Source organism: Protobothrops mucrosquamatus, unplaced genomic scaffold, assembly GCF_001527695.2.
Source record: "Protobothrops mucrosquamatus isolate PMUCROS unplaced genomic scaffold, P.Mucros_1.0 scaffold_177, whole genome shotgun sequence".
Lineage (NCBI taxonomy): Eukaryota > Metazoa > Chordata > Lepidosauria > Squamata > Viperidae > Protobothrops > Protobothrops mucrosquamatus.
Genome location: NW_015386253.1, coordinates 2519564 through 2543581, shown reverse-complemented (window position 1 = coordinate 2543581; position 24018 = coordinate 2519564). Strand labels below are relative to the sequence as shown.

The window sequence follows — 24018 nt, the reverse complement described above, 5'->3', positions numbered from 1 at the left end:
ACCTACACCCTTACATATAAGTAACATATAAATATTAATCACTATCTTGAATACATAACGGAAGGAGGAAGCTTGAGAGTTCACAAGGTTAATACTACATGGAACAAAACTATGACTGAATCTGGATGATCTGCTTCGGATACCACGGAGCCTCCTCCCAGAAGGTAACAAGGAAAACAGGTCATGAAGACAATCTTACGGACCCTGTTCAAGCAACACTTCTGTGCTATGTCCTGGATGGAAGGGAGGGAACTGCCAATGATCTTTTCAGCCATCCTCACCACTCTCTGCACTGCCTTCATGTCTGAAGCAATGATGCTTCCAAACCAGACTATTACTGTTGTGATTCTAAATTTAACTATTAAAATGTATTTTTGGCTGCTAATGCGACCAGAAACTATAATTAACTTGCAAAATATACTAAAAATGATACTGATTTAATTTTAAAATTAGTATTGGTCTTTAGTTTAATTCCTTTTTAATTATGCAGCCTTATATTATTTTAAGATTGTGTTGTTTTTTGTCACTCTAGGATCCTTTTGAATTTATTTTTAATCAGATTTTTATAATGGTACAATCTTTCCAGATTGTATATTTTTGTCGTCTGTATTTTTTAAAATCAATAGTATAAAATAGTATAAAAGCAAACTTCAATAAAATAAAAAGCAACATGTGAAACAAATCTTTTTATTTGGAAAATATGTAATAGGGTACGATTGCTACTATTTACTAATATGATAGTCCTCAACAATCACAACTGAGCCGAAGATTTCCATTGCTAAGCAAGATATTTAAGTGAGTTTTGCTCCATTTTATGACCTTTCTTGAAGCAGCTATTAAGTGAATCTAGCTTCCCCATTTACTTTGCTTGTCAGAAGATGACGAGGTGATCACATAACCCAGGGATGCTACAACCGTTATAAATACATGCCAGTTGCCAAGTGTCCACATTTTAATCATGTGACCATGGGGATGCTGCAATGGTTGTAAATATGAAAAACAGTCATAAGTCACTTTTTTCAGTGTTATTGTAATGTCAAATGGTCACTAAATGAATAGTCTACTTGTAGTATATTTTTAGTATATTAAGATGGCCTAAGCTGTAAGACATGCTGCTTGCTGTCTTAGGGCATCTCAGATCACTATAGTATTAATAAATAATTATTATTAATCAGTAAATATTCCTATCAGCAAATAGAACTCCCCCCTTCCCCCCACACATCAAGATGAATTATACTACAAGCTGCACAAATTATTTTTGGCAGCTGAAGAAGTCTAATTCTAGACTTTTGATAGTAATATTACAGTATACTGAATATTGCAATAATTGATATTTAAGTATTCCCAGTATTTTAATTTAATATTTTGTCATCTTTAATTATACATAAAACATTTTCCCCTCTACCTACCAGTATAATCTTCCTTGACTGTACTCAATGTTCTTTGACCCAATCGTATTAAGTATTAAGTTCAACTGAAACAAATGGCATTTTCTGCTAAGTATGTACCTTAAGGATAACTGGTAATAAACATTGAAAGCTTTGTGTCGCATCTGTGTTTCTTACCCTGCCTGTGTCAAGTGGAAAGTGAGGATGAACTCGGGTCAACTCTCAGAGTACTTTAATTCAGTCAATAGCCTCTATTCAATGAGCGCAATGCTAGTTGCTGGAGGACGTGACACCAACAATGCAGCTGCCGCAGGAGTGACCGGCACGCCTCCTTCGAGACGGTCTGTCCCCTCGGTGGGAGGGAGGCGTTCCGGTTCTGGGGAAGCGGAGGGCGAGGGCGTGGCAATTTCGGCGTTACTCACTTCCTGGTTTTTCCTTTTTCTTTCGCAGCACGAACGGGGAAGCTGCGAAAGGAGAGGGGTAACCTTTAGCCTGATCTCTCATCAAGGAGCCCCGGGCTGGGCGTTGAAGGGCTGGTTTCCCCGTCTCCGAGCAGGCGAATGGAACGCTGTGCTGGGCGGTAGAAAGTCGAGCCAGGAGAAGCGGGCTGCTGGCAGAGCGGGGGCGGCATCGGCATCGGCGAGCGTGTTGCTTCATCTTCAGCTTGGGTAAGTTGAAGAGAGGAGGAGCTCGTCCAGTAGGAAATGTTTCTATTCTGGGGATTTTGAGCTCGCTGGGAAAAGCGGTAGGTGGGCATCAAGAGACAGCGCTGAGCTAACGAGCGAAAGACCGACAACGTTGCAACGTTCTGCAACCGAGAACATGCGATGGGAGCCCTGCAGGTGGATATGCCCCTCGCGCGCCTGAGTGAGCGAGTAAGAGAAATGGAGGAGTGAGTCAAGGAAACCCATAATTTGGGCTCTGGTTGGGTAGGCGGTATGGATTTGACGAGGTAAAGACAGTAACACCGAGAGTCAAGAGGGCCCGACCATGTCCTTATAATACTATTGGGATTCTAATCATGTTTCGCTATCTGATGCAGCTCCTTTTCTTTAGATTTGAATGCTTTGAATCCAAAGTCTAAAGGTATGTGCTTCTGGGCTGCCAAATTATGTTTCCTTTTCCAATATGTGCAGCCAGATTGGGAGATTTGGGAGTAAATAGATGGTGTGGTCTTCACTGTAGATAAAAGGATTCCTGTAGTTGGCCTCCATCAAAGCGTTCTTTACCAGTTCATATCTTTATGAGCTGCCAAGAGTCTTATATGATTATGATGGGATATAACTTTGATAATTAAATAAGAATATTTCATTATTCCTAGGGATGGATTGCCATTTTCATCCATTTATATTTTTATAGTAATTTTATTAAACATTACAATTAAAAAGATAAAAATGTAACTAAAAAAGAGGAAAAAAGAAAAAATAGAAAGTATAGAAAAGAAAATAGAAAGAAAAAAAATAACAATATAGTAAGGAAAATAACAAGTATAAACAATTATTGTTGCCTTTTTTTAGAATGCAACAAGTAATCTCTTCTTCCCATATCTCATCTCTTATCTCTCATTGACTCCTTAAAACTTCGTTTAATCCACCAAAAGTTCATTAAGGGTTCCAAAGATATCTGTTTTAATTCTGATCAAATAAAGCAACTTTATATTCTTTCCTTTTTATTTTAACTATCTTGATCTTTAATTTTTTTCAAATAATGTTCTAGAACTTCATTTCTTTGCAGTTTTTTGGTCCCTTTTCACAAAATTCTTCAAAGCTTTAATAACTCTTTTAAATCCAATATAGGAAAGTTATCAAGAATACTCTTTTGGTTTGTTATTTGTCTATCCCTTTTAATTATTAAGACACTACTGTTTCATTTGTATATTCAGTGTAGCGTATTTTTCTAGATCCTTCTTGTAGCCTGTCATTTTTAAATTCACTTTTAGATTAGTCTTGTCTAGTGTAATTTGTTTCTCTTCCTTTAAAAAAAATGTCTTAAAAACAGTTTTGGTCCCCAAATTTTCAAGCTATAAGTGTATTTTAATTCCAGATAAGTCTTATAGGTTTCGCCAGTGTCCCCAAGTATTAATTCGCCGCTTTTCTTTTCTGAGGGAGTGGGACGGAAATTCCCTTTTTCTCTTTCATTAGGGGGGAACGCTTTGGGCAGATTTTCAGGAAGAGGTCTTAAAATCATGAAGAAAGGATCAGGTCTCATCCAGTTGCTGTAAAGTTGCTTGGCAGTGCTTGTTAACAGCTTTGGACTGGCTACACAAATGCAGCCAGTCTTTCTTCCGCTGGTTTGGAGGGCTTCCTCGGATCAGATGGGGTGGCTGCCACTCCCCCGTGATCAACGAGAGTCCCCTCCTTGCTTGCCACCTTTACAGGGCAACTTTCAACCCTTTCCAGGGTCCCCCAGTGGGGCGAAACCATACACTAAAGACGGATCCCTGTTTTCCTGTATCTGCATCGCCGCAAGATCCCAACCAGAAGTCTGTTCCTCTTCCATTACATCTTTTAAACATAGTCTGTCTATAATGTCATACACTTTTAAAATTAACTTCTGAATCCACTGTTCACAAATATCCTTCAGCACGTCTAATGTTAAAGTATTCTGCTTTACTCTGTATTAGTAAGTCCAATTTAAATCTTCTCTTTTAATTGTAATCTTTAGTTTTTTTCTGGGTTCCTTTAGTATAGTTGTGTCCAAACTTTGACCCAATGGTCACATGCGGCTGTAGACAGTTACGGTAGTAATGCAGCCCCCACAGGATTGTAAACCTTAATAGTATTATGTGATTTATATACATAATATATATATTTTTATATGCGACCCCTGTCCTCTTGTCTCAGTGCACCCAGGCAAGCCAAAAGGTTGGACATCCATGCTCTAGTGCAGAGGTCCCCAACCTTTTGGGCACCAGGGACCACTTCTGTGGAGAGACGGTTTTCCGCAGCCCAGAGAGGGCGTGGTTTCATGTACTGTCTGCATCCCGCGGATGGGGCTTTGCTTGTTTGCATGGACCGGTTTCTGGCATGCTGCGGCCCGGTGCCAGTCTATGGACCGGGGGCTGGGGACCCCTGCCCTAGTGTCCCACCTTCAAAATCCCATTCTATTTTTTTTTAAAGAATTCAAAACAAGAGCATTTTCCATAGGAAGGATTCTAAAAATTAATCTCAAACTTTTATTTCAATTTATTTGAATCTTTACTCTGTAAATTTCCAGGATTGACATTCCAATCACCTTTATTCAAAATAATTGAATAATTGAATTTTTTTAACTCCTTGTATTCGTTACGAATTTTGGTGCTGTCAATGTTGACTACTCCAAGATTTTAATAGCTGAAAAGTTAATAAGCAATTTCCAAAACTGATTTTAGACTGTAAAATCCATAATAAAGCATTGAAAAAAAAATTCCCCTAAAATTTTATTTGTCAAGAAGAGTCCTTTTGGCCAGTTCAAATGGGGCTTGTGGATTTTATTCTGTGAATACAATACTTATTTGCTGATGCTGAATGAGAAAATGTTACTAAATATAAGTTGTGCACTTTGAATTTTAAAACAAAAACAAATGCTGTGCTGAAATCCCTTAGCAATTTACGTGAGTGAAAATTTGAGGAGTGTATGTGCAATAAGGGCATTGAATTTAACAAGACAAACCCACTCCAAAAACTTGGGTAACGCTATTTTAATAAACTTCGATGTTATGTAGTATATAGGGTGTTACAGCTTCTGTAGAAACCATAATGATACAAAATGATGATATACACTTATCCACAATGTAATTATATAAATAATGTAATTACATAGTGTCAGAATTATATTATATATACACTGTACAATTATTAAGCAAGTTGTATTTTGGAGAATTAATTTTCTTATTGAACAACTACAGTGCTCCCAATCAATCCAAAATAAACCCCAAATCTGAATATTAAAGTAAAAGTGAGGTTTTGGCTTTCTTAGGAGAATATCTATGTCTGCACAATTATTGGGCAACTATTAGTATGCAACTAAATGAAAAATAAAAATTTGCCCATCTTGCTCATTTATTTGCATCTGTTAAAGTGAGAATAATTAACAAACAATTTAAAATGTACTAGTAAACATTTCTGACATTTCAAAAAAAAAAAAGAAAAGAAAGAAATCACTAACCAATATAGCCACCCTTCTTTTCAATAACTGTCATAAGCCTTCCATTGTCAGTTTCTTGATCTGTTGACAATTAACATTTTATGTGGCAGCAACCACTGCCTCCCAGACACTGTTCAGAGAATTGTACTGTATTCCTTCATCGTAAATCTCCCGTTTAAGAAGGGTCCACAAGTTCTCAATAGGGTTTAGGTCAGGTGAGGAAGGGGGCCATGTCATTATTCTTTCATCTTTAAGGCCTTTACTGGAAAGCCACACAATGGAATACTTTAATGCAGGGGTCCCCAACCTGTGGGTCGCAGCCTGGTAGTGGGCCATGGCCTACTGGCCACCAGGCTGCAAGACAGGCTGGCCAGTGTGCACACATGTGTGCACACACACCCCATTCGCGCTTTCACCATGCCTTGGCGAAAACAGGATGCTGCCACCCCACCTCAGGGCATGAAAATGGGACGCTGCTGAACCGCGGGGTACAAAAATGGGATGCTACTATGCCTCGGGGCACAAAAATGGGCTGCCACCGCACTAAAACATGCAAAAATGGGTGCAGCTGCGCCGCAGAGCGTGGAAATGGGGCGCTGCACTGCACAAGAACAGGGCAGGGCTAGTGAGTATCATGCGGGCTCTAGCCCCACCCCATTTGCATCACGTGTGTGTAAAATGTTTCCCCCTCCCTTTCCCTCTGGTCCGCCAACTGAGAAAGGTTGGTGACCTCTGCTTTAATGCATACGAGATCGGTATTGTCCTGCATAAAAATCACGGTCTTCTTGAAAGATGCAGAGATTTTTCTGTAACACTGCTTAAAGAAAGTGTCTTCTAAAAACTGGCAGTAGGTTTGGGAGTTGATTTTGAATTCATCTTCAACTGGAAAAGGTCCAATAGCTCATCTTTAATAATACCAGCGTACACCAGTACTCCACCTCCACCTTGTTGGTGTCTGAGTCGAAGTGGACCTCTGTGCCCATTACTGATCCAGCCATGGACCCATCCATCTGGTCACTCAAGTCACTCTCATCTCATCAATCCATAAAACCTTTGAAAAATCTGTCTTCAGATATTTCTTGGCCCAGTCTTGCCGTTTCAACTTATTCAGTTCAGTGATTGTTAGGTTTTAGCCTTCCTTACTTTGGCCATGTCTCTGAACACTGAACACCTTGTACTTCTGGGTGCTCCAGGTAGGCTGCAGTTCTGGAATATGACAGCACTGGAGGATAATGAGTTTCTGGTAGCTTCACGTTTGATTCTTCTCAAATCTTTGGCAGTTAATGTGTGTCTTTCCCCCCCACCTCAAAACGTTTCTTGCGATCCTATTGATTATTTGCAACAAAACGTTTGATGGCTCTGTGATCACGCCCCAATATCTTAGCAATTTCAAAAGTGCTGCATCCCTCTGAAAGATTTTTTACAATTTTTGACTTTTCAAAGTCAGTTAAATTCCTTTTTTGGCCCATTTTGCCTGAAGAAAAGAAGCTGCCTAATTATTGTGTGCACCTTGATATAAAGTGTTGATCTCCTTAAGCCACACCTTCCCTCCTTACACAAATAGACATCACCTGATATATTTATATCCATTAAGCATTCAAGCTTGGAGGTGGAAAATAATGCATGACGATGATATGATCAAAATACTCAGTTGCCTAATGTGCACACACTGTATGTTATCCTGTTTTATCTATATTATATGTGAGAGCCAGTTCGGTCTAGTGCAGAGATAGGCAACCTTGGCTCTTTTATGACTCATGAACTTCAACTGTCAGAATTCCTAAGCGAGCCATGCTGAGGAGAAATGGAGAGGTTGCCATGCTGAGCCATGCTGGCTCAGGAATTCTAGGAGTTGAAGTCCACGAGTCATAAAAGAGCCAAGGTTGCCTACCCCTGGTCTAGTGATTAAGGTACTGATCTAGAAAGGCCATGAGGCCATAAGTTCAAGTTTCACCTTAGCCATGAAAGCCAGCTGGATGACTTTGGGCCAGCCACTGTCAGCCAGCCCACCTCATAGGATTGTTGTGTGGGGAAAATAGAGGAGGATGGTATGTTGGATATATTTACCACCTTGAGTTACAATTGTAAGAATAATAAAGGTGTGATACAAAAAAATAAATAGATACTCTCCTCCCAAATGGACACACATAGTAGAATCAAATACTTAGCCTAGATTAGAAGATCTCTGAAGTTGGTGGGTTTTTTTCTCCATACTAATTTTACAGTAGTTTTGCAATTAGGTTTTATATTAAGGGTGCCCATAGGTTTTCAAATAACAGTATAATAAAAACAAACACTGATAGTTTTTTTCAGCATAGAATACAGGTTCTATTCAAATTCATTATTCTATGATTACTGGTAGATAAATCATATCAATGCAAAAAGGTTAATATAACGAGAGGAGAAAGATGCAATTTTAATAGAACAGACAATATACACTTACCATGTAGCCTTGAATTTTACCAGAAAGCCTTGCTGTTTATACTTATAAGAGATCTTAATATATGAAACTTATGCAGATCATTTCATATACTGGAAAGCTTGAGTAAATACTTGAGATAATAGGTTTTAGTTTTATATTGCTGAGTGTTTCAAGGAGTTCTGTTCTTATTTCAAAATTGGATATGCATTTTCTCATGGTCAGCATATCTTTCTTTGCAATTTGAGTTTTAAATTTTCACCCTCATTTTAAGATGCTTGCCTTATAAGTGACAAATGGATCATGTGGAAGATGTTATTATTCCTAGATAGTCTGTGATATTGTTGGAAGTAGTTTAGTAACTGAAGTAAATTATCTTGGTAAGGAATATTTTTCATTGTAGTTTATCTTCCTTTTTTAAAACTGGGACAGCTTTAAAATGATTTTTTTAAGTTTTCACTTTAGTTTAGGTTGTTATTTGAAAGAAATGCCCAACTTTAACACTTTAAATTGTGAAATATAAAAACTCTTTTAATAAAGGGAAGTAGAGCAGTGTAAGTATTAATTTTCAATATTTTTCTCCACTTTTTCCTTTGTTTATTTATACAAGTGGTCTCAATTAATGAGTTCCACAAAATGGTGGCATTATTTGAATTGTACTATTCAAAATCATATTTCTATGGAAAATAGAGAAACTAGTTCTAGCACTATAGAAATAGGCAAATAAATTTTTAAAAAACTTTTAAAAAGTTTTATATGTTTATTCATGAAATACATAGTAAAAAAAGATAAACCCATATCCAAAGCATACTCTCTATGTCCTGTATTCTCCATTTCTTTAACAAATTTATTCTAAAAATTTGCCTCTTCTTTCTTGAACTATGTTCAAACAGAGCCTTGCTCTTCTCCATGTTGCACAAATGATTAGTGTCTAAAACCCCAACACAACTGGTCATGCAACCACAACTGAGATTTAGTAATAATACATGTATTGGCCTCTCACTAACTGAATTTAGGTTTGTATTGTATAAAAGGGAATAGACTATTTCTTCTTATTTTAAAAGATTTAGAGACCATTTAATAATTTTTCACATATAGTGTTATATGTCACATATTTTACTTGGTCTTTATTTCTAAAATTTATCAGAGTTGCAAAGCTATTTTCTTACCTAGAAAATATCTTATTTTGTGCATCAAAGCTTACATATGACCTTTATTGGGTGGCAAGGAAAGGTTTCTGGCAAAACTTTGCCAGCCAAGGACTTAACATTCTTCCTATATCTCATGAATGATAGAAAAATATAACCCATAACATAGGATTAAAATGTTGCTGAAGCAAAATCTAATCTAGTAATTTGATACATTAAATTAATTTGCAATAGCATTTCAAAGCAGTGTAATTCATGTTCAAAATTGTGTGTAATATGTCATCTGCTAAATTGGTAGTTACACATTTTAGTTGCTTGATTTGGGCAGATTTATTTATTTACTAATCAATCCATGTATATGTCTGTCTGCATCAGATCATGTGACTGGTAGTGTACAAAAATAAAAAAAGTTACAGAAAATCATAGTCATTCAATATAAAATAGCATCTAATTTAAACATGCAATAGTAAAGAAATAAAATACAAATCAGAACTGAATTCTATAGTTTATCAGTTTGGATTATATATTGCCATTAGCCAGGATGCGTGTTTCTCTCCCTTAAAATTAACTGAAGGGGAAGTTCAGTTGATCATTCTGATTGTTTCAACAAATAACAGATATTCAGCTAAATATCTTTATAAAATAAAGAACTGTTATCACAGATGTATAGAAAAAATACATTAATTCATTAATAAACAGAACCCAACATGATTTATGCCACCATAAGGAAATGTATATATTGTAAGTGCTATCTTGGAGGAACCATCTCAAAGCATACCATATTTTAGAGATAGCTAGAATTTTGCTCTTAGAATTTTGAAAGGATATGGTAGGCAGATTGTGAAAAATGGTTGCCATGACAAACTAACAAATCCCACACAGTGGGATTGGCCAGTCATAAAGTATTCATTTACCAGAAAGTGAACTAATTCTCCTCTAGTGGTTTTTGCCTCCCTGGTCTCAGAGATATCCCTATAAATAAATAAGCTAGTGTTTTGCTTTGCAGAATGCCAGTTCCATGTTTAATTTTTTTTATTGAAAAAAAAGTCAAGTGGTTGTGAAACTTAAACATTAAGGAGACTGGAATCTTCAAACTTAGTGCTGCTGGCATCATGTTGTGTACTCTTGCCATCTTTATATCACCATGTCCAGGACTCATTGGGAGATTATGTGACGTTGGAAGAGCCATCAGTGGTATGCCAAAGCAGTCCAAATAACTGTGTCTCTGGATGGATGGATAGATAGATGATAGATAGATAGATAGATAGATAGATAGATAGATAGATAGATAGATAGATAGATAGATAGATAGATAGATAGATAGATAGATAAAAAGGATGAATATAATTGTGGAATTCTAAATTAAAATGTCCTTTCAGTCATAAAAAATAATTAAGTTCATTACCTTCCTCAATAATTCATCTTACAATGTTATTGGCAAAGTCAGCTCAAAATCTTTAAAAAGCAAATAGAACAGCTAGTAATTTGTTACCACATCAATTGACTAGGAGAAAAAACAGAAGTTTTGTGGGAGAGTTTGATCCGGGAGGAGAGTAGGAGATTTAATTGTGAGTTGCCAAGTATGTACTAGACCCATTTTCTTACTAGAAGACTAAGCTACGGCACCTGTAGCAAATGCAAAATTGCTACTTTCTAGAGTAGATGAGAGGAAAGAGAGTAGGCTTTCTTCTTTAGGATTCCTAAAGTAGGAAGAAGCAAACAGTGGCTTTCTAAACAACTCATCAAGTTCTGAAGAGGGTAGGCTATAGTGGTAATTGGAAACATCAGTTTAATTCAGTTAGTAGTAAGAGATTTCATAGGTTTCTGATTTTGCTTGCTGAGCTTTATTTTTCAGAAAGTGGAAGAAGCAGGAAGGGAGTCATCTATCATGGACCTAATTCTGATCAGCAAAATGGAATTGGTTGATGAACTGAAGGTGTCAAGCAGCCTGAGGGAAAGCAGCCACATCATGTTGGAGTTCATAATGAAAGGAGAGGGAAAGATGAGGCAAGTCAGTTATATACTTTGGTCTTCAGGAATGCAGATATTAATGTAAAGCTAAAGTTGGGCACTACATTATAGCCTGAAATTCAAAAGTAACCATGGCTAGGAGGACCTTTGCTCAACTTTGTGTGGTGTGCCAGTTATGCCATTTCCTGGGTAGGGAGGCTCTCTGCCCTGGTCATCTCCCATTTGGACTACTGAAATGTGCTCTACATGGGCTACTCTTGAAAAGTCTCTGGAAGTTTTAGTTGGTACAGAATTTGGCTGTGTGGGCAATCTTCAGTACCCAAAGAACAGTGCATCTATCACCTTTACTGAATGAGCTATATTGGGTGCCAGTTTGCTTCTGGGTCCAATTCAAGATGTTGGTTATGACCTTTAAAGCCCTACATGGCAGAGCCAAGGTGACCTACTGAACCATAATCATCCCATTACATCAGTCCAAACCACACATTCAAGCAGGGAAAGTATGTTGCAGACCATATCAGCTAAAGATTTCCGATTGGCAGCATCTAGGAAGAGAACCTTCTTTGCCATTGCCATCACTCTTTGGAACATTCTCCCCCATAGGTGAGTCAGGCCCCCATTCTCCTTGCCTTTCAGAAATAGTAAAATCATGGCTCTGCGACCTTGCTTGGGGCTCACAGAAGAGCAAGTAGCTGTGGGACTGTTTAGCATCCTGAAAGCCGTCCCTGTCTTTTAATTAACTTTAATATTACTTTTTAGTATATCTGCCTTTTTAAATAGTAAATTTAATATGTTTATGTTTTAGTGTTTTTTACTTGTAACACTGCCCAGGCTTCCTCTCTGAGGGAGATGAGCAATTTCAAAAATTTGATAAACAAATAAACAAACTGGATAGTGGAGAGCATCCCAGTGTTCTTGCCATGAACTGCCAGGGTCCTTCTCTCTGAAGGCTGTTTCTACCCTTTGGGGCAAGACAGTGGCCATGATGAACACACGAGCCTTACATGATGCTGCAGTTCAGGGGTTTGCAAGTAATTGAACAAATGTACACAAAGGTGCTCTTATTGCATTATGTAAAGAAGAATCAAATCAGGTCTCTCTAGAATCTATCATTGACCAAGTACTAGTTTATATTTTTATAAATAACACAGAGAATGGAATGTAAAAGATCCTGAGAAGGTTAAATTAAATTGCAAAATGATTTTATATACGTGTGTGTGTGTGTGCGCGTGCGCGCGTGTATGTATGTATACACACATTTTAATTTAATGTACCTGTTATTAAATTATATTTTTTATCATAATAGTAAACTTAATACAGGTAATCCTCGAGTTACAGCAGTACATTTAGTGACCATTCAAAGTTAAGACATAACACCTCCCCCAAGTACTTACGGCACAGTTCCAAGGTTATGAATGTTGCAGCATTGATCATCGAATATATCATTGACCAAGTACTAGTTTACATTTTTATAAATGACACAGAATGGAATGTAAAAGATCCTGAGAGGGTTAAATTCAATTGCAAAATGATTTTATATACGTGTCTGTGTGTGTATGTATGTACACACACACACATACAAACACACACATTTTAATTTAATGTACCTGTTATTAAATTACATTTTTTATCATAATAGTAAACTTAATACAGGTAATCCTCGAGTTACGGCAGTACATTTAGCGACCATTTGAAGTTAAGACATAACTCCCCCCCAAGTACTTATGGCACAGTCCCAAGGTTATGAATGTTGCAGCACCATGGCAGTCGTTCACCATGGCAGACACTGCAACATTTGCCCTGCCTATTCCCACCACCGGCCAGGTCTCCACAGGCATTGGGCCTGTAGATACCTTGCAAAGATCTAGCGAGCCTTTGGTTTATTGGCCTGCTTCAGTGCTTTAGGTCTTTGGTGCGTTCGCAGAGAATGGAGGCCTAAAGTACCACAAGATCACATGAGATCAGTAGCGTGAGATCTTGAACTACTGAATTCGTGTGACCTCACGGGCCTGGACGAGATCCGCAGTAAAAGGCTTTGCAAACAGAGGGAAGGCCTGAAGCACTGAAGCCTTCCCTCCATTTGCAAAGCCTTTTGCCATCTTTGCAAAAAGCCTTTGCTACTGAGAATGGAACCCGGAAGAGGTGCATGTGTCCCTTCCAGCCTCCATTCTCAGCAACAAAGGCTTTTTACAAAGACGACCGGAGCCTATAGGGATATGCAATCTCGTCCCTGCACGCCTCGGCAAGCCTCTGCTCAACATGAACACATAGCAGAGAGGCTGGAGAGGAGATAGCTCCCTTGATCATCAAGATCTACATAAGGTAAGTGATCCAATCGGGCAGGATAGGGGGGAGTGGGAAACATGAGATAGTGGGTCAGGAGAGGCCTTGGGTAGTTGGAAGCACTAGGTCCCCCATGGCCTTCCCCACCGTGAGATACCTCGTGCACTTAAAGACCCACACATTCAATTAGCAAATGCATGGGCGAAAGCAGGGAGTGATCACGTTCAAGTTACATGATTCACTCCTATGAATCCCCTGGTTATGAATGTAATTGGCAGGCTCCATTACATTCATAACTTGAGGATTACCTGTACAAATTACATTTAAAGAAAAAAGCAAACAGAAACAGTAAAAATGTTTAAAAAGGAAAAAAGAGAAAAGTGGGAATATATTAAAGAAAGAGAAGATAAATATATAAAAAAGTTACTTACAATCAGCATCACAAATATAAATTTTTTTAGTGATTCTTCATCCTCTTCAAGATTACAAACATTTGTCTTCATCACAGACTTCATCCCATATGTGTCCTGTTTTATATAGACAAATCTGTAAAACATTTTTCAGTCCTGGTGTCAGCAGAATGTGTAAAGGTTTGCCAGAATTAACATATCTTCTTTTAACATTTAACCACCTTTGTATTCCTTCCTTTTACTTCTAGCAATCATAATCTTTAGTTTACAGGATTTAATTTCTCATTTCTTCTTTGCCCTATTGCGCATAGTTCTTCAAAACTTTAATAAGCTTCATTTGAAAATCAAGTAGGAAAAAATTATCTAGGTCACTCTCTGGGTTTGTCATTTAATAGAATAACAGATTTAGAAGGGACCTTGGAGGGCTTCTAATTCAACACCCTTTTAAATTTGTATTATCTTTTTAAATTTTAAAGCTTCATCTTTGGTAGATCCTTTTCTAAATCATTCTCTTGGCCTGTCAATGGTAAATTCATTTCTTAAGTAGTTCTATTATATGGAAGGCAGGCATCAATTTGGAAAAGATAAAATGTAAACTGCTAGGACACAAAACATAATCAGCAAAAGCTTGCACTTCATAAGCCAATTATAAAGGAGGAGACAAAGGAGACAATAAAGTTAAAACTGAGTAAAACTCCAGGACCAAATGAACTTTTATCTGCATTATGTAAGACAGAGATCCCCAACCCTCAGGTTGCAGCCCACAACCGAGCCTTGACCCATTTGGAACCGGGCCACAGAAGTGGCGGGTGAGCATAAGCGCATCCCCATTTGCACGAGCAGCAGGTAAGTGCATGCGCGTGCACTCTATTTGCATGAGTGGCAGGTGCTGGCTGCTTGTGCAAATGGAGCTACACGCGTATTTGCCCATTGCTTGTGTGGAACTAGCCCCTTCTCCCGGCCAGTCTAAAAAGTCAGAAAGGTTGGGGAACGCTGGTCTAAGACTTTCAAAAATATCTTAATAAATATTTCAGGTAATTAGTGAAATACAACAGTATCTATTACCTCCATCATGGCAAGAGGTGTTTATATCTCTGATTTATAAAGAAGAAAATAATTCATCCTGCCAGGGTCATAAAGATTTATATCTTAATGAATATTAATGATATTTTTTATAGCCATCCTGGCAGAAAGTTTAAATAATAGTATTGGACAGGATATACAAAAATATCAGAAACATTTTGAGGGTGCCAATGATGGTTGTTGAAACAGAAAAAGCTTTTGATAATTTGGAATGCTCTTTTATGCTTTCAGTATAGAAATAAATAAATTCAATTTTTATCATAAATTCAAAATATGTATCAAGAATAAACAGTCATCCCAATCCTCAGGCCCTGGCAATGGTTAAGAGTGAGAAATTTGAAGAAAGAAATAGAGGGGCTAATTATGGCTGCACATGACCAAATCTTAAGAACAAATGCATACAAAACAAGAAATGAGAAGACAGGAACAGACAGCAAACACCGCCTCTGTAGAGAAAGTGAAGAGTACAAGTAGACCATTAGCTGCATATGAACAAGCAACATGGTCAAGTAGGCCAGTGTAGGTTAACAGAAGTATTATGTCTAGATTTTGGGAAGTAATAATTTTATTGAAGTTTGTACTAATTAAATGGTATTTAAATACCATGTTTATTTCCATTCTAGACATCACACATTAAAAGAGACCTGAAGACATTGCACCAGATTCAGGAGAATAGATAAAAGGATAATAAGAGATCAAGAAGCATGCTTTTTGATGAATTTTTAAAGAAGTTAGATATATTTCAAGAGAATATAAGAGAGGGATATAATAGTTTTTGGCACTTCAATATAAACCAGATCAGGAAACAACCTACAGAAGACTTAATCTATACCTATTGACTGTAGTCACACTACCTGATAGGTTCCCTTCCTGTATTCTTTATTATACCAGATGATTTATAAGATCCCTTGAAACTCACACATTATATGATAAAATAGGAGGGACGACTGTATATGCTGCAGATTTAGGTTTCTTAAAGGAAAAATGAAATATTTGAATACTAATATAGTGGCAAGATGTAATTATATAGAATTCCCTGCAAGGAAGTTGGGTACTACAGAAAGGGAAAGGCATGGTTATTTAAACATAAAATGAGTTAGCTGTTGGAAGACGAATGGAATTTTGTAGGTTATTAAAAAAGCCTGAGCGGGTGAGTACTTTTATGGATTTAAATAATAGAAGATAGAGTGTGAAATGTTTAGAGACAGTAGATATTTTTTATATTCTAATTAAGCTTTTCTAATGTTCACAAACTTTACTTTATAAAAAAGAATGCATTTATGAATCCAAGCAGTAGATCAGGAACCTGAAATTTGGATGTGCTATTATGGTGTTCATAACTGCAATTACTGCACATGTTGATGGACACATAGTTTTCTTCTCCTGATTTATCACTGCAATGAAGAACCAAGTTAAGAGAAACTGCCATCTGGACAATATTTTAGATGCTTTATTCAGTTTAGAACTTTTCTTTTCTTTTCCAGATCCAAGAATGGACATTATAATCTATGATGATTACTCCAGTTCATCGCTTCAGAGATATTGAGAGGAAACCAGAATATCTTCAACCGGACCAGTGTGTCCCACCTCCCAGCCACAGTTCCTCAGAAACAATGTGGTTTATTCGAGATGGTTGTGGTATTGCCTGTGCAGTTATCACCTGGCTCCTGGTATTTTATGCTGACTTTGTAGTCATCCTCGTAATGCTACTTCCATCAAGAGACTATATTTATAGTGTGATCAATGGAATAGTTTTCAATACTTTGGCATTCCTGGCTCTGGCTTCACATTTGAGAGCAATGATAACAAATCCAGTAAGTGTGTTACTTTAAGAAGGTTTCAAACTAATGTAAAGGCTCAGAAAAGAGTAGCAAGGATGTTCACAAAAGCTGCAGTTGCGTGGATTAAGGAATGTAAGAATGCTTAGAAGAGAAACCTTAAGAAGGGATATGGCAATACAGTTTAAATTCTAAAATCTAAACAGAAGATGAGTGTAGTTGTCTTCATTCCATGCTGAAAGTAGCGAAATTATGCTTTTGTTATAGGAAAAGAGATTTAAATGCAATGTTAAAAAAATTAATATAAAAGCAGCGCTTAATGAGGTAACTTTCTTCTTGTGAATATATTTAAGAAGGGCTGAATAGCCATCGGTCAGGAATGCCTTAATTTGGATTCCTCCAGGTATTTGGGATTTAGATTCAGTAATTTAAATGACCGTTCCAGCTTCATAAAGTTAGGAATATGTGACTCAGTTGCCTTTTCTCTTGTTTGTTTTGTACCCAAAAATTCTAGAATGCATAGAGAATATAAACTCTTGATTAAATAGTATCATTTCTTAAAAATGAATCTTTAATATTTTGCCTTTAATCATTACTTTAAATATGTATGGTGGAATATTACATAAGAAATGCTAGGATCCTCAAACAGTACAGGATGGAATTTTTTTTCCTTTTGGGAAAAAAGAGGAAAATACATAGATGAAGATCTGTGTAGGAGTCTTTTTTCTTATCTGCTCCAATACATTTAATATTGAGAGCATGCTATGGCATGAAAAGCTGGGAAAACCTGTTTATATGTTTGTCTTTTTAAACAACTATATTGTATTTTGAATAAAACAATACTTTTTCATCTTGAATATAGAATAATAGTTATACATCTATAATTACCTCCAAACACAATTTCCATTAGTCTCTGCCAGCAGAGAAACTTGTATTGGCTGGGGATGATAGGAACAAGATGCACATATCAAACAATGGCCGAATTTTATCAAAATGTATTTTAAAACATTAACTGAATTTAAAAAGTAATAGACATTGAGTTCCTTACAGGGTGGATATGATCCTTATTAAAAACAGAAAGCTGAATTGAGTTTTTAAATCAGTTTTGAATTTCATGTTTACAGCAAATTGTATTATCCCTTGAATAATGCTGTTTGATGGTTTGAACATCCTAGTCTCTAATAGAGATGAAATTGAAAATGAATTAATCCACTGAGAGTACTTTCCTTTTTTAAATACTTCTAGGCACTTAACTGTATAACTGAAGATTCAAAGTGGTGGTGCTTAGGAGTGCTCCTATATCAACTGTTGGAAGTTTTTTTTAAAGCACTTGCGTCTTTTCACAGGATTTGTATGCTGATCTCTGCAGCTGTTTTGTGACCACAGGAAAAGATATGCTAGTTTAAGGGGTTGTCAAAAGATGCTTCAGGTATTTCAGTTCCCATTAATGATGGGAATTGAGACCAGCAATTCTGTTGCTAAGCAGTGCAGTCATAAAATTGATGTCATGTGACTTATAGTGACAGTTGCAGCACTTTTAGTTGTTAGTTGTTATGTGCAGTCATAAAGTTGATGCATGTGACTTACAGTGATAGTTGCAGCAATTTTAGGCAAATTCCACATGGTAGAAGTGTCCTGTGGTGGCATGCTTGCCATTTGAGACCTCCTGCTGGTTTCCCCAATGACTTTGCTTCTTTGAAGTGAAGGTCATAAATGGTTATCACACAATGCAGAATGCTTTGACTATCAAAATTGCACACCAATTTTCTAGTGCCCAAATTATAATCATGTGATCATAGGGATACTGCAACAGCCATATTCATTCATTAACTGCTGTCATAACTTTGAACAGTCAATGAATAAGGACTACCTGTATTTATATGCCTATATGTGGATAGAAACTTTTGTCTTTTCTACTACAAAATGCTGTATATCTGACATTAGTTGAACACAAAAAGAAATATTAATGCATGAGATTTTTCATTTCACCATTGGTGTTAAATCTCCCATATATTTTCTAATAAAGATCTCAGTTTTTCTTAGGTAGTGCAATCTCTTATAATTATATGTGTGTGTTTAAACTTTCATAAAAAGTATATTGAGGTTAGTTACAGCCAAATTAAAGTGACATGAAGCTGGAAGATGTGTTGCCATAGTTAGGCAAATGAAGCTAAATGAAATTTGTTACAGTATGTTAATTCATTCTTGCACCTGCACAAAGCAGCTCTTATGGAAAAGAATGAAGTATCTCAATTGGTTGTTGGAGTGCTACTTGAAAAGCTTCATAACTACAGATAGAAGAGAATGTAGCTCAGGTTGAACTGTTGGGTCCTTGATACTCTCTGAACTTGGTGGTTTTCTTGCAGATTTCATTACCAAACTAAGTAACATCATCAGTGTTTACATCAAGCTCAGAGAGAACCAAGGACCCCACAGCTTCATAGGTCTCAAATAGATTTTAATGAGATTTGTACTATTACAAAAATCATATTTGGTATGATTAGATTTTCCACAAGTCCTAAAAACAGGGTAGGTACCTATTGTTCTCCAGATATGTTTGCTATAATTCCCCTATGCTAAGGAGACCACTAAAATTTATTGGAAACATCAGTTGAACATGAGTTCATTGTGTGAATCAAAAGCTGAAATCAGCTGCAATGAGTTCACCTGCACAGTGCTGACTTATAATAGAAACTGGGCCTCTAACTCCAATATGCACATTCTTTCCTTTTCACCTGAATTCTCTAAGAATTTTTGCAGAAAAAAATGCTTGAAAGCATACATATATTTGTCCCTTGTAGCAGTTATCTGTTTTCTGGTGATTTTCCTTTAATTGAATATGAAAGTTGTTTTCTGCTTCAAACTAAATATTTCAAATATTTATAGGAGTTTGCTTTACCTCATGAGGACTGTATATTATTCATCTGAACCTCTTATGTTAGTATGAGGATGGTTTCTGGACTACCAATGTTTACTGAAAGTTAAACAATCATAAATGACATTTTTAAAAAATTATGCATTATAAACTCCTTATAATATTTCCATATTAACAAGGTAGAAAACATCGTGCTTTACTTAATGTGGTTGATTATGTTGCATATGGGCTTCTATAGCAAGAAAGCTTTTCATAAAGTTGATATTTAGATTATAATCCTATCATATCAACTTCTGTTTGCTTGTCTTATCTGCCATATGTGAATGGTATTGAAACCTCTATGTCCCCTTTCCTCATACAGCATAGCATGCTTCAGGTGGTATTGTATTCTGTAAATACATACAACTTTTGCATTTTTAAAAAATACATCAGATTCTCTTTTTATTTCATGAAATTTGGTTGATTGGTTTTAGATGTGGCCACAAAGTGCCTTTTGAACCCAAGTTGAAAAGTTCTTCTGAACTGTTCTAGATTGGCTATAGTTCCCAGGAACATTTTTGTTCTGAATTTTATGCAAGCAAGAATGGCAAAGTGATACTATTGTTTCCTTAAGACGAAGCTGATACATATCACCCCCACCCACTTCTCAGGGATACCTGGGACCACCATAGCTGTGCACCTGTTTCTCACTGCTGTTCTTGCAGAATGTCCACCTCTCCTGTAATCTCTGAGGGCCTTCCCTTTATTCCCTCAGCCTCTTCTATTGTTGTCAGGGAAAGCTTCAATCAATTTTTTTCTTGCTTTTCTCTCCCCAAATTCTTTAACCCAAAATAACTGTATTGTGGTCTACATTTGAAACAAAACAGATCTGATTCATATTTGTGTATCTATACTAAACACATATTTCTGGCTAGCACTCTAGGCATGGAATGGCTTGCATGTATAGGTAGTCCTCATTAGTACAGCAATTGGGACCAGAATTACTATCACTAAGCCACATGTTCCTAAACTATGATGTCATTTGCACATTTTAGCTTCAGATTCAAAGGGCTATACCTTTGTACTATATGCATTGTCATTAAGCGTTCCTAAATTCATCAGTGTCTAAAATAAGGGCCCCTGAGTTTTCTGATTGTGATCCAGTGTTCTGGCACTCTTTATTTTCACTTTTAGGGTGCAGTGCCCAAAGGTAATGCCACAAAAGAATTCATAGAGAGCTTACAGTTGAAACCAGGACAAGTAGTTTATAAGTGTCCAAAATGCTGTAGTATCAAACCGGACAGAGCACATCACTGCAGGTAATTATAATACATCATCATCATGGTCTATTTATGTTACTATTGTAATTTAATAGGCATCAACAGTAATCTAGCATGTAACTCTTTCATTCATCATCTGTTAGTATGATTTTAGCACATTGTTACATTTTGATTTATTTTAGTTGTGTTGCAAAACTCAGTATAATTTAGAACTGAATTTTGTAACATCTTCAAAATTTTCTGCTTAAAAAAGCAGGTTACATTAATATGTAATATATTAATTTATTCACATTTGGGTTATGTGGTAGTTTAGAATTGTTTTCCACTGGCAGATCCACACATCTGAAAAATCACTGCCCATGTGTGTGTGTGTGTGTGTGTGTGTGTGTGTGTGTATCAGAAGGAGAATCACAAACACATATGAACACCTCAAGAGATCTTTTTCCATTGTTCTATGATGTACAAACCAGTCCCATCAGGTGGGCTCTTCCACATGATACATTGGTGGAAATGTGTCCTCTACAATCTCAGACTACGTACATCCTCCTGCTTTTATCCATATATTTATCTGTTTCCTCTGGAAGACAGCATGGGTTATGCATGAAGGCTTTAAAATGATCTATGGATTATTTTAGTAGTGAGTTTATTATACTTATCTCACGTCACATACACAATGTTGTCTTCAAAAAACATTTTTTCTGACCAGAAGCCAGAATTGTATAATGGTGACTGGCCAGGTTTTATACAATTATAAATCGTTTCCCACCTACATCTGATCTTAGATGACAGCTGTATACCATATTAGCGGATTGTCCCTTGTGTCAAATCATAAAGCATCTGTTCTCAAAAGTTATAAAAAAAGGTCTGTATGGCGAGGAATCAACACCCGAGTGATAAAAACATGCAGAAGTTAGTGTAACACCTCCCCCCCTTGCTCTGATAGGTATTTAAAGTATGAAAGGAAAGGTAGCATAGAGTTTTTGATCCCGAGTGATACGCAAGCTCATACAGAAGCCGAAATAGAGTTAAAATGCACTCCATAGCACCAGTACACAGGATACCAAGCTGAATGCATATAATCAGTGAAAAAAAGTCAATCGATTAATTGGATGGAGTTTATTGTGAATTGTACTTCAAAAATGCTGAAAATTCTCATACACACCCTCGTTCCTACCATTTAAGTTACATTTAATAACTAAAGACTGAACTAAAATAACTGAAATAACTAAAACTGAAATAAAAACTGGAGCCTCTAAATCAATTAGAGATTTGCAGCAGCGTTTGCCACTTATTCATAATGCTTCAAATCTAACATTTACTTCCACTTTGAATGACAGTGTGAATCTAAAATTATGTTCTCAAAAAAAAGTAACGTAGAAGGCATTGTAGTTTTTGACAAATAAAAATATTTATTCCACAGTTTGATATCTATAGAAGACCAGTTTCTCAATGTAGATGGATTGTATTTTAATTTGTGGTGTTTTTATTTCCTTTTAGTGTTTGTAAGAGATGTATACGGAAAATGGATCACCACTGCCCATGGGTTAATAATTGCGTAGGAGAGAACAACCAGAAATACTTTGTACTGTTTACAGTAAGTAATTCACTGAGTGACTGGTCTATGTAACTATTGAAATTGGCCCTGAAACTTCAAGTAGATCTTGCTCAATTTTTTTGACACTTCTTCCAGAAATAATTAAGAGGAGATACTTGTGAGAAAAGTAGCTACCCTTTTAAGCTGCAGGATGCTTGAAGCAACTTAAAAAATATAGTCAGCCAGCAATGTATGGTTTCTCAAAGTGTATTACTGCATTTTAAATCATAAGCTCTAATTCTAGCCATTTCATTTGCTTAATATTGTATCATATTCCATCACCAAAGTAGCCTAATTCCCTGTTTAATAAATGAAAGTAAATAATATGATATAAATTAAATAATATGATATAAATTAAAACACGAATATGCTACTTAAAATGAGAGTTTTCTTTTTGGCAGAGAGAGAGAGGGAAGAAAGGGGAGAGAGGGAGAGAGATAGAGAGGGAAAGAGAGAGAGGGAGAGGAAGAGGGAGAGAGAGAACATTGAGAGACTGTGGGCATGAAATGGAGAACAAAGTTTTATTTTGCTTCCCAAATGTAAAATCTGACTAACTTGAGTTTGGGTATTGGGCATACTTCTTACCAGGTCCTTAAATAGTTTATAAGCCTTCCAGAGTTTGTGCTAATTTCCCTTTAGAAAGAAAAAAAACAACAGTTATAAAGTGAATGGAAGATTGTTCCTGTACATACTGTATATCTTGTGCTTCAAACATAAATAGTTCAAAAGATACGAGTTTGCTGTCAGTTGATTTAGGGACCATGTTGTTTCAAGATTTTTAGGGCAAAGAACCATTGTTCTTCATGTGCATGATAAAAAAAAATAATCTGTGCTATATTTTGTACATATAATCTTTACACATTCTTATTCAATTTTTAAATCTCTTTCTTAACATTCCAAATTCTATTTCAGATGTATATAGCACTAATTTCTCTGCATGCTCTAATTATGGTTGGATTTCACTTCCTATATTGTTTGGAAGAAGACTGGACAAGTGAGTATTGACAATATAATATTTTTAAAGTAAACCATTCTAATTGTATAACCCTCACAAAAGAGATTTGAATGGGTGATTGCATGTTTCCCTAGACTATGTTTGTCCTTAATTTTATAACATTGTCTTTATTTTTAGCTTTCTCTCCCCCCCCCCATGAGGAAAAAAGCGCATATCTCCTTTAAAGAAAATTAGCTATAAGATTATTTGACTTAGGCTGATCATAAGTACAATACCATGACTATGGTGAGAACTCAAGAAATTAATAATTCTCCTTGAACTTTCCTTAGAAAAAGTAGGTGCATAATGCTTTTAAATGCCCCTATTGTATCTTTACTTTGTATGCCTACAGGAAACACCATTGACTCCTGTTCTGAAATAAGAAGGCTGTGGAGTGGGGCAGAAATTGTGTGAGAATAGAAATGAAGTGCAATATTGGAATAAAACCTGTAGAAAAACCATGTTTTTTCTGGCTAGAGGTGAAGGGGAAGGTGTAGCCAGGGCTTTTTTTCAGCCGGAACGCGGCGGAACCGCGTTCCGGCACCTTTTTCCGGGCCGGCCGCACCGGAAATAGCCCCTCCCACACCGGAAATAGCCCCTCCCAAATTTTACTTGCATTCCTGTTCTCTAAAGGGGCGGTCCTAGGGTTTGATGAGGGCGTGGCCAGGTTTGAGTTCCGCCACCTTTTCTC

General features: G+C 36.6%; 1 protein-coding gene across 1 annotated transcript in view; it reads left to right on the top strand.

Moving 5' to 3' along the window:
* Window positions 1-1842: 1842 nt before the first annotated feature.
* ZDHHC3 (zinc finger DHHC-type containing 3) overlaps window positions 1843-24018 on the top strand; it is a 36811-nt gene continuing 14635 nt past the window's right edge. The window contains exons 1-5 of the mRNA XM_015822887.1: window positions 1843-2056; window positions 16312-16641; window positions 20654-20778; window positions 22237-22333; window positions 23246-23327. Coding sequence (XP_015678373.1) covers window positions 16336-16641; window positions 20654-20778; window positions 22237-22333; window positions 23246-23327 — 610 coding nt within the window. The 5' untranslated portion in view covers window positions 1843-2056; window positions 16312-16335. The remainder of the gene's footprint in view (window positions 2057-16311; window positions 16642-20653; window positions 20779-22236; window positions 22334-23245; window positions 23328-24018) is intronic.